The following is an 11,659-nucleotide window of genomic DNA, read 5'->3' on the forward strand; positions in this document are numbered from 1 at the left end:
AGCAGACCTGTTTTTCCTGGGCTCTGTACAGCTTCAGGAGCCTCTTGGAGTTTTTACTTACCATAACCTCTGGTATGGCCTAGTGGAGATATTCCTCTCACTTATAGCTACTGGAAGCTATGCTGCCTCCGGCTGCAGATGTCCGGGAACCTGCAGATCAGTTCCAGCTCGATCATTCTCATGCTGTGCTCCCCTAAGCAATTGCTACAGGTGCAGCGCTGACAGTACAGTTCTTGAGACAATCTGTGCACTGTCTTATGTCTCCAATTATTCAGGAAAAAAAATTACTAACCCTTTTAATAGCAAGATGGAAATTTTGAAACTGTTTGTTCCGTGCCATAGGACCCATGTTGTCATTTAGCTTTCACTATGCCGAAAACAAAGCCAAAGGCTCCTCTACATGTTCCCCCTCTGCTTAATTGTGTTTGAGATGGAAGAGTAATTATGTTTGGCAAGGGTGACTGGATTACAGCTGCCTTTGACTTCCAGGTTTTTTTAGTGCCATCATGGTGCCTAAACATGTGCAGAACATTCTGACACAATGGGAAAATGGGATTTGATTTCTTTGAAATTAGAAAAAAACTGTGATTCTTTCCCTTTGAGGACAATTGCCAGAAAACCAAATCAATTTTATTTTATTTTTAAGACTTGGAAGGTTTTGACTCTGTAATACCAATTGCTGAGAAGCTTAATCATCCAACTACAACCAGACCAAAAGCTACTGGAAGGCGACCACCCTCCCAGTCTCTCACGTCTGTAAGTTAATTTTCCTTTTCTTTTAAAATATTTTTTTCTGATTTTTTTACCTCCTCCTATTTGTGTTCCCTGGTGGTTTTACTACATTTAAACAGCCATTCCTTCACACGTACAGTGAGGCAGAGAGATGCAGCTCAGGAAAATCAGTGTCAAAAGGCTGCCAGTGTTTTGAATACCGATGTTTAAAACATTCCCTCCCTTACAAAATTTGTACCCCCTTATTTGGGTGCTGCCAGGTATTCCTTGCCAACCATGACTGAGGCCAGAAGAACCCTTTATAAAAACCTTTAGAGTAAGCCTGTTTGTGCCAAATATTAAGGATTTTGAAAGTGTTTCCCAAAAGAAGCATTTCCCTTGGTTTCTCTAGGACACTCTACCAGATTTTGAGGACAAACAGGCTGTTGTTAGCCTTCAAGAGCTCTCCTTGAGCCACCTTGTGTTTCTTCTCATTAAGCTCACAATTGTAAATATAAGGGTGATTTAAATTTCACTTTCTAATATTTATCTTTAGACCAGTTGGTCTCATAAACAATACTTTGGAAACCAGTGCTTAGTTTTTCACCGTCCTTTTCATTGGGGTTTGGGGTTTGTTCATTTCTGTGCTTTCTGCATTCTGGAATATCAGAATGAGAGCAACTACTGATGGTTGCCCGTGTTCATGTTGCTGAAGGAAAACAAAGTGGAGGGAAACAAAAAGGATTATTGTGAAACTAATAGAACACAAAAAAGAAAGCTTTCAAAATTGACTGTGTACATAAATATAGAAACAGAAAAGAGACGTTCAAAGGTCTTTCTTCCCTGTCAGATCTATGGGGAAAGGAACAGGGGTGGAAAGAACCTTCCCTGTTTGCATCGTTACCAAGAGGCCGTGCAGAAGGCAGCCCTGCAGTGCAGCAGTGTGCACGGGCAGCAGCATGGGTCCTCTGAGGAGCAGCAAAGTGAGACCTGCACTGAGCAAAGCCATGGCAGAGCTGCCCGGGTGGCAGAGCTGGCATCCCCACAGCACAGTGCTCAGAGTCCTAGCCAAGTAAGGTACAGCTCTTCTTGCGAACAGGAAGGTGCTTTCATCTTATGATATAATGCAATGCAAAGATGTAAATTAATGTTGAATTCAACTCTTAAGTATATCTCATTCCATAAATGCTTTGAAAGCATTCTTGCCTTGAAAATAAGATGTAAAAAAGGGGGGGTGGGGTGAGGGAGAGTCCTGATTTTAAGTATTGTTACTTTGAAAAGCATAACTAAAAATAAAAAAGTCATCACAAAAATGCTTTTCTTTTTCCTTTGTTAAATTCTTATGCAATGAAAATACCTGCTTTTTTTTTTCCTCTCTTGTGTTTGTCTATATAGTCATCCCTTTCAAGCCCCGATTTCTTTGACTCACCAAGTCCTGAAGAAGAGAAGGAAGAACATGTTTCCATTACACACAAAACTATTGAAGTGTCAAGGAAATCAAGAACTGTTACAATATCACAAGTAAGTTAATTGGAATGCCTCTGTTTAACTTGGTCACATGCATCTTCATTTTTGAAAACAGTATTCAAATATTTATTTTTAAAATAAATACCAGTCACCTGGTAGTTAGCCTTTTAAAGAAGCTTAAAATGGTAAGGGTTACTGAGGATTGTTCTGTGCTTGAAATTCAAGTCTAAAGTGAATTGCACAGTTAAAATGCCTACATAACCACACTGTGAAAAAATTCTTCTAGTGTAAATACATTTCACAGAATCAGAGAAGCTAGGGAAATAAATTTTAGAAACAAAGGCCCTTTTTTTGCAGCTGCAAATTGAGTTTACATTAGAAGGGTCTGTGATAAGAGAAAATACATCTCTTTGACCCACTCTAATAGTATGTGAATTTAAATTTGCAAGTGTAATCACTTTTTATACTGGCATAATTGTATTCACTTTATAGGCTTGTGCCATTCTTACTGTATATTGGTAGAAAACTATAGGATAATCAAATCTTACAGATGGAGTATGTAGATCAGGCTTTAGAGGTTGGAGCTATTTTTTAGGACATAAAGATACATTTAATAACACAAATATTACATTCTTAGTATAACAAAAGTATTTGAAAGATGAAGTCATGCACGTCTGTGATCAAGTTATAAGGATAATATTTTGCTATATAGCTCCCTCTTCTGGGAGCACTTGCGTTAATGAATGCTATGGGGCCAACACTCGTAAATTATATGCTGGTATGCCAAGGATGTAGATGTTGTTCCTGTAAAACAAGATGACCGCTACCAGAAAGTAGCTGCTTGAGGCTTTAATGTTGATAGCCAGTTAAGCTCTGGAATAAGGTATTCAGTGTGGATGACTCCAGTTGTGCCTTGCTCACTTGTTCCAGGTTTGAACTCAGCCTGACGTCTCTTTTCAGTCCAGAGGAAACTTGCATCTACTGATACAAGGATTATTATCCATGAAAGATCCATTTATAGGTACACATTACTCACACATGCACACACATATATATATAAAGTGTTAAAAGAATATTGTTGAGGTCATGAAGTCAAGCATTCAAGCCACGGGACTGATTCAGCTTTCTTGTGATTATAATGCCATTTTTATTTCTATGGTCACACTGGTTTTTCTGCAAACACTTTTTTTATGCAGTGCTTTCCCAGGACGGGTTCTGTGCTCAATCATGCTCGTGTGGTGGGGAAGACTGTTTTTTGCAGAACTTGGTGGACCCTTCTCTTCCCTTCCCATCATACTTTCTCCTAATTTTCGTCTGATGACTAACTTTTCTCTCAGTTACTTTGTCCAGCTAATGCCACCGCCCCAGTTCCCAAGTCCTCACTTAAAATGTCTCCTTCCGTTTCCATACCATTTTTTCTGAACATCTTACCCCACTTGCCATTCAACTTCAGTATCTCTTTTCCAAAGATACAGTTGGAGGGTTGCCTAGTGCTTTTTCTTGTTCTTGGCCAAGTCAGATTTTCATATACTCCTGGTAGCTGTCATATAATGCACACATTAGCATTGCCAAATAGTGATACGATAAATAATTAAGACTCACCCTACTTGCCATTGCGGTTACTGTACTTGTACACTGTTCTGTGTATGCAATGAAGCAGCTGGTCATGTATGGTAGGTGGATTTCAGTTTTTCTATACCTTGTCTAATAAGTAGAGCACTGGATTGCAATTCAGGAAGCATGGGATCCTTCTGAGCTAGCCACATGGTTCCAGGGTAACTAGGTTAATGCTGTGTTTTTCTGTTAAGTTCCTGGAGGAATAAAGAGCCATTGGTAGTTATCGGGATTCACAGAAGCTTCAGTTAACAGTGGACAGTACAGTACATTTATTTCTTATTAATATATTATCATTTTGAAGTCACGGGACTTTGTTTTTATATCATACCAACAAGCAAACTTACGGAATATTTTGCTATTTTCGTAACACTAAGGGCAACATGTAACACATTTTTTAATTTTTAAAAAACGTTGGGTGTTGAAGATTCCTTCAATGGTTAGTTGATGATCGTAAATTTAATCTGAAAAAAAATACAACTTGGATTCTTGGACATGCAGTTTTGTGCTCCGCAGGAGACTCCATGGATGTAGGTACGTTCTCACAAACTTCTGAGAGAAACACTGAGCATCTTTCCCCGGTTCATTTCACTGCTAGGTCTGAGACCTTGGAAACGCTTGTGGCTGACTGGTTATAGCCACTGTGGAAAGTCTTACTGACGCTGTCTGAACTTCTGCGTCCCAACTAGACCTCCTCTGATGTACATGTACAAAGATAGTGACTAACTGTTACATTTATCATGCTCTGGCCAAAACTGTCCATGTTTGACTATGGACTTTGAACATTACTGAAGAGCAGCAAAATACTTAATATTTGTTAGAGGTCTGATTTTCATAAAGCTTTCCACAGACATTAAATGTTATTCTTTTTGTTGCAGGTGTCTGATAATAAAACTTCCTTGCCTCCAAAACCAGGAGGTTTGGCTAGTGGCAGTAATGTACAACCATCACTATCCCCTTCACCGTCACCTGGATTTCACTCAATTGCTATGGGAACAACAGGCCACAGGTCAAATTCCCCATCCCTGTTCGGTACTGAAGGAAAGCCAAAGACTGAGCACTTGAGCCAAGGTCAGACTGCCCTGGAGGAGCTGAGAACACAAATTAAGGAGCTAAGAACCATCATTGAAACCATGAAAGACCAGCAAAAGTAAGTACTGCAAATCACAGCTGTAGGTGAGATGCGTGGTGGTGGCAGTTTCTTCTTGAGCTTGCCTTCATATACGTTACTCTGCATAGTTTTCCTTTGTGTTTGTGAGTGATTTTCATCTACTTCCCTGAGAACATGTTCAGGGGTGAGAAGCTCAGAAAAAAAGACTGACACTGTCCATCTGTAACAGCTTCTTGTCTTGTCTTACGACATAAGCAGATGTTTATGGTGTGTTGAAAAAGTTAAGTTACAAGCTGTAAGTAGTGAATAAGGCTCTTATGTTGTTTGATTTGCCAATAACTGTTTGGGAACTCAGGTGCATTGATCTTAATAAGGGGTGCATTTGTTCTAGTTGTAGTACAAATTACTACAAGTTCCTAAAATTATTAAATCAATTTGTTGTTTCACTGTCAGCACATTTTCCCAGGAAGCTTGTATTACAAAAAAAGTAATTGAATTGTGATTAGGACATTTGAAGACCTTTGTGTTTATGACCCTGAATCTTACTATTTTAGTGTTGGGCATGTTTCTTTTCTTTAAGGTGCTCATTTCTTAGGAGAAACTGGGGCTGGCGTGTAGCTTTTGCTATTCTTGAGAATATTTGATGTTTTGGAAGCTAAACCTTCACTTACATTGTCAGTTGTGTATAGCCCAGGCAGAAAAAAGAAAAGAGAAAGCAACATGCAGAGACTGTGGCGGAACAGAGGTGTGCGGGGAGTTTGGGAGAAGATGTAGGATGGCATGGTTCAAGCTGGATGTAGCCAGCGAGCCCCATGGCTTCGCCTCTTATGCTGACCCCTGCTCCTCTGGTCTCCCCAGCCCTTTTTGCAAGGGCTGCTTCCACCTACTGGTTTCTGTCTTAAGGAGAGATCACTCAGTGGGAACATGAAAAGGTGTCTGCTTCTTATAGCTATGTTCCCCTTCCTGACAAAGAAGGATGACAGCAAATCCATATTTGGGATCATTAAGTCCTATAAATGGTGTTGAAGGTTACATTGTATTGCTGGCATAAACAGCTTTTAAGTGGCTTAAGTATGTGATAACATGGGCAGGATTTGTGTTACCAGTTCCTGTAACTCACCAACAGCCAATCCATCTACCTTTTGTATGGAAAAAAAGCAACTGGGTGCTGATACAGTGTTGATACAGCTAGTCCAGAGCAAAGCCTGTGAATGCAGGGCTGTTAGGAGGAAATGTATTATTCATTAGCCATATGGGGTGTAATACACATATGGTGTATTATCTCTGTAGTATAGCATATAGTATACAAGAGTATACTGACGTTAATTAGTTGTTCAGAGGAAAAGAGGTAACTAGTGAAGCAGGGAAAATACGTCTCTAAGAGGTGATCTTTTGTATTTTACTAGTTTAATCGTTTCCATTCCAAGCTTTTTTTGCATTCTTTTAACAGAAAAGAGATTAAACAGTTGCTGTCTGAGTTGGATGAAGAAAAGAAGATCCGTCTACGATTGCAGGTACTTAAATTATTTTTAATGTTATGGAAGTATTGGCAGGTTTGATTTAGCCTCAGGTATGGGACATAAAACTGTGCTGAGATACTTAGGTTCCAGTGAATCAAAAACTACTAACATTTCTGAAAGGGATATATCTGTTCCCTTAATAGTGTTGCCAGTCTGTGTCATATATATTGCAATACTGGGTTCTTACTGAAAAGCCTGATAATTATCTAAAATTTTATCAGCACAGGTAGACAAATTAAAAAAAAAAAAATTAAACACAATATAGGATTCAAACGATATTTTTTAGTCTCAGTTTTAATGGTTTGATTTTGTCACAAATGAAATCAGGTCTTTTTAAATGATTTGCTCTCTCCCAAAGCTTTATATTTTGTAGTAGGCTTGTCCTAGTGTTGATATGCTTGGAGTATTATTTCATATAGCAAGATTTTTTTGTCTGCTTTACAGACTGTACTCAGGTTGTCTTTACTAAAGCATCCTAAACAATATAAAAGAAGGTGCTCTGATTAAGAGCCCAGTTACTGCTGCCGTAGTTTGTATAGGACCTTAGCTCTAGCCGTTGTGCTGCCTTAGTCATTTGCCAGGTAGCACGCTGCCCGACTTGTGTGAGAGTGGCGGAGCTGGGCCTTTGCTAGGATCATTGTGCTGCTTCAATATGGAATGATACCGAACTGCTTTTCTGGGTTTTGGAGAGTGATGTACTTGATAAGTGGTTTAGGATTGATTATATTTTTATGGTATAGGTCAACTGCACTTTTTCTTTGTACTAGGGGTAGAAAATGGGCTGTTCCTGCTCAGTAAAGTGCTTGGGAACATGGCAAAGAGTGGCAGAACTGGGGACCATCACTGTCTGTGCTCCAGGGCTGCCTAAAGGACTTTATGCGTGCAATCACATAGGAGTATGGCTTCTAGTAACGCACAATTCACGTTCAGCTAAAATTGAAATTTTTTCAGATAAAATCAATGAATATTTTTAATAGCAGTTATTGATTTAGTCTAACAGGCCAGACTATTCAGAGGACTGGGTTCTGCCTCCAAGGATGGCTTTACATCTTTATACAGAGACCTGCATTGATGTTTTTAAAATTACGATCTTATAGCTGAATGCTTTTACTCCAATTCAAATGTTGCTTATACTGGTAAATGTTCTGATGCTAGCCGAGGTGGCATAATTAGTTTAACAAACAAAAGTTGCATTAGTTTAAGGGTCCTCTGATAGTCATAAAGTAGCACAGCTCTCAGTCCATGTATTAAAGAAGACTGCCTTGATGATATGGTGCAGTTGAGCGCTGCAGGTGTGTTTGAATAAATCTAATACCCCTGCCTCAGGGTTTCCAGTGTCTGCAAGAGGGGCCAAGTGTACAACTAGGGCTGATGATGCTTTCAGCCACATCCTTTTACCACACAGCTGTACATCCATCAGAGCCCTTAAGGTGCCTGGACACAGGCTTGATGGGGGTAGAGGGCAACCGCCATCCCTACAGCAAGAACCATCCCTGAAGGAGAGAGACGACAAGTTTTGCTCCTCAGCTACCAGTGCTCATTGTCAGCAGTTCAGTTTACTTATGCCGGGTGTAAGTGCAGCAGCTGATGCATGGACACGATGCTCATTCTGCAAGTAATTCCTGGCAGCAAGCTGTGTGGCTTGTAAAAGTTTTAATTTAAAGAGTTTGAAAGGTCTTGTGGTACATTCAATGACTACACTTGTCAAGCTCTGAGGGGAGGAAGCCGTGAGTGGTCATCTTAGGCAGCTGAGAAGGTCACCTCAATTTGTGAAGTCTGTGGAAATGAGTAGTATAAAACCTGTACTTGACACCTGTGGACAAGATGGAACCTGTGCTTTTCAAGAGTCACCAACTGTGCCTCAGTTTGTTAAAGCATCTAATTTCATCACAATTTTTTTGTTTGTTTTCAGATGGAAGTTAATGACATAAAGAAAGCTCTTCAATCAAAGTGAATACTTGATAGGTGGAATGTTGCATTATTCTTCATGACTGAGACTCAAGTTTATGCCCCAGCCAAAATAACTTTGTGCCAAATGATTTAAGAATTGCCTCAGCATCCCTTTATTTGAAGGATTAGCACAACAGTTTTTGATAGCACAACAAAAATACCAACAACGAGGACAAAATTTCCACCCGAAGCAGTGCTGTGCGGCACTAGTTGTGACTGAAATTGATCTTGTGCTAAAGGCTCTCTACTTCAAGATCCTAGGTGAAGTGAAAACTCAGGCAGTTTAGTCCATAGTGGTACTATTTTGATGATATTTTTCCATAAATAAAGTGTATTTCAGATTATCTGTTTACAAGCTTTATGATTTTGACTTTTGGTTTTTAATTGTCTTTTGTCACAGATTTTAAAATGTTTGTACTGCATATAGCCAGGAATGAATGTTAACGTTGGGGCTGGAGGGATTATTTTTGCTTCGAGGTAGAACAGCCTACTTTTTGTTACGGTTTTAAGTTCTGTTAAATATGCAATTTTATGTCCCCAAATCCCCTACAATTTAAACTTACGTTGTGTACAGTAATGTATTTACAAGAAGGAAACAAACCAACAGAAATCTGGTCTTTGCAATGATTTGTGCCTTTCTTTGCCACACACTGACTGGAGCCGGTTGCAAGCCAGGTCTCCCTAATGTAGCTACCACGATGACTCCTGTCCCCGGTGTCCGGCAGAGGTCACCTGCCCGGTGTGCAGCTGCTCAGTCAGTAGAGCCAGTTTTGTGTGAGGTGGCAGGACAAAAGGGCGCAGCTGAGAGCAGCTTTGTCTTGAGCAGCTGTGGCTTTTTAGCTTTCCTGGTTTTGATAGGCCTCTCCCTCAACTTGAATGTTCATTTCCGCTTGATTTTCATTAGATGAGTTAAACGCCCGCCTCTGTCCCCAATTTTGCACAGAGTGAACAGAATATGCATTATTAAAGCAAAAATAAATAAAAGTAATCTATAAAACATAAATAAAAAGTTGTATTTCATGCACAAGGTTCTCTATCGTGTGACATTGTTTCATTTGCTGTTTATGTGGTATTGTTTGCTCCATTATGTTGTACGCTTATAGACTGATACACTTTATAGTCCTGATTTTGCAGCAGGACTTTCTTTTCATCCTTTTATTGAACCTGATGCTTACTTCATTTCTTCCAATCTCTCTGTTTGCTTTCATCCTTTCAAAATAAGGTCTCCCATTTTTCTGTTTGTGGTTTCATGTGTTCTTTACTAGCGGCGGAGTATCTCATACCTTGTCAGCAATCTCTGCTGAGTTTATATGAAGCATTTAAATAATGGATATTTTTGCATAGCGTGGAGTGAGTGGGTGAGTGATATTGGTGATGCTTTAGAGAGACAAAAAAACCCACACGAAGGATCTATTTGTCATCTCATCAAATGCTAGAGCTGGCTTCAGCCAGCATATCCTGTATCACAGCTAACCACCCAGCCTGCCAGGAGCTGGATCAGACGTAGTGTTCAGTTGGCTGGTCACGTTCACACATGGTTGGCAGAGTTCCCATAGTCTTTTTGGTATGCACAGATAGATAAAATACCCACTCCACCATACCCAGAATCTTGCTTTATGGGTCTCAACTGGCAATACAGAACCTCACTGTTGGGATGATTTCCTCTACCATAGCATCTGCTTCCATTGTAATAGTGGTGTCTGAGATTGAAAGATCGGATAGTGAAACTTTAGAATTTTTTTTAAAGTCCCAATACATTGCTCAATGTACGCAGACAGAAGCACTAATAAAATATTTTATCACTGAAATGCTCTTATTTAACATTTCTAAATAACTGCATTAAAATATTTTTGTACAAAGAATGATAGTCCCACCATAGCTTTCCAGCAATAAAGACTTCTAGGTTACTTCCATGTTTTTTGTGAAGTTAGTAGCAGAGATAGGAGAACAGGAAGAAATGAGGGATAAGGAATAAGACTGTTTGGGTCTGTAGTCATACATTTGCAACATGTATCCAAAAATGAACAGCTCTGGCTTCCTAATTGCATCCCTGGAAAGAGAGAAACTGTTATATCAGTGGTAAATAAAGTACCAATGCCTGAGTTGTACCTCAGAAATATAAAAGACATCTCAGAAATGTTCCGTTTTTTGCGAACAAAAGACTGAATTTGGCACAGAGTTTCCTTATATCAGATTACATTCTTTTTTTTTCCTCCTGTTGAGATGATAACTTGTCATTTTATAAATCCAAGTTAGAAGTCCAACATATCGTGCTTTGCAAAAGAAGGTTAAATAAGATTTTGTGAAAATGCTTTGTTTTGAAAGTTGATTATTCTGGGAGAAGAGAGTTTGTAGAAATACAAGCTCTTCTTGCTGCATTTCATTATAGTAATAGAAAGTATTTCACATAACACATGGATTTTCCCTTTTTAAAGAGGATCAATTAAGCATTAAACCTGTGTATATAAACTGCTGCTTTTAAAAATGTTTGGGTTTATATTTAAAGAAAAACAGAAAATGCTGGTGAGCTACAAAGTGATTTTGATGTGAAAATAATTAAATATTGTTGTTTGAAGAGCTGTGCAGAATGACTTTTCATTAATATGCACACACCGGTCTTGTGGCAGACTTCTGTTTACGTGTAGAAGTCAGGTGTGAAACATCAGGCTCATGCCTTTGATGAAAATATTCAGTCTTGATCTGGAAAATTTTTGGGTTATTAAGAAAACAGTTTTATATTCTCTTTACGTTCTTTTTTCAACTCTAAAAAGGAGCAAGTATTTCTTAATGTGAGATCATAGCACTTAGCACTTAAAAAAATTCTACATGGAAAAAAGATGGTAAATATTGAAAGTGTTTATTAAGTTCTGTTACTTAAATTTCATCTTCTGTGTTTTTCTTAACAATCCATTTATAAATGAGGAAAAGGGTTAGATGAATCTGTTGTTATGCTAACAGGATTGAACACAACTATATGCAGTAAATTTTTGTTTCTAGATGTATGATAGCCAGCTGCCTGGTAAATTTTGTGAGCTACTTTGTGTACGAAATGTCCGTTGGAGTGCCATACTCTGTGACAGCCAGGACTGAAATTTGCACCTGTGCAAGCAAGGTGAGAGCGCGCTGAAAAACACCCTCAGAAATTCATGTTCTGCTGAAGTTACAGAACCATTTCACTCATCTTCTCGTGGAGCTGACTCGCGTGTGAGCAGGGCCCGCTCTCCCCGTGCTCACCCTCCGCACCAGGCTGCCCTGCTGCAGGGGCGGCTGCCCGGGGGCCGCGGCG

At 39.3% G+C, this 11,659-nt stretch overlaps 1 protein-coding gene across 1 annotated transcript in view; it reads left to right on the forward strand.

The window, feature by feature from the left end:
• Positions 1-9,000, forward strand: part of SH3KBP1 (SH3-domain kinase binding protein 1) — a 32,316-nt gene extending 23,316 nt beyond the window's left edge. Inside the window, exons 6-10 of the mRNA XM_009581978.1 lie at positions 647-756; positions 2,107-2,232; positions 4,671-4,942; positions 6,354-6,417; positions 8,336-9,000. Coding sequence (XP_009580273.1) covers positions 647-756; positions 2,107-2,232; positions 4,671-4,942; positions 6,354-6,417; positions 8,336-8,377 — 614 coding nt within the window. The 3' untranslated portion in view covers positions 8,378-9,000. The remainder of the gene's footprint in view (positions 1-646; positions 757-2,106; positions 2,233-4,670; positions 4,943-6,353; positions 6,418-8,335) is intronic.
• Positions 9,001-11,659: the final 2,659 nt, after the last annotated feature.

This window comes from Fulmarus glacialis, unplaced genomic scaffold (genome assembly GCF_000690835.1).
Source record: "Fulmarus glacialis isolate BGI_N327 unplaced genomic scaffold, ASM69083v1 scaffold14517, whole genome shotgun sequence".
Taxonomy (NCBI): Eukaryota; Metazoa; Chordata; class Aves; order Procellariiformes; family Procellariidae; genus Fulmarus; species Fulmarus glacialis.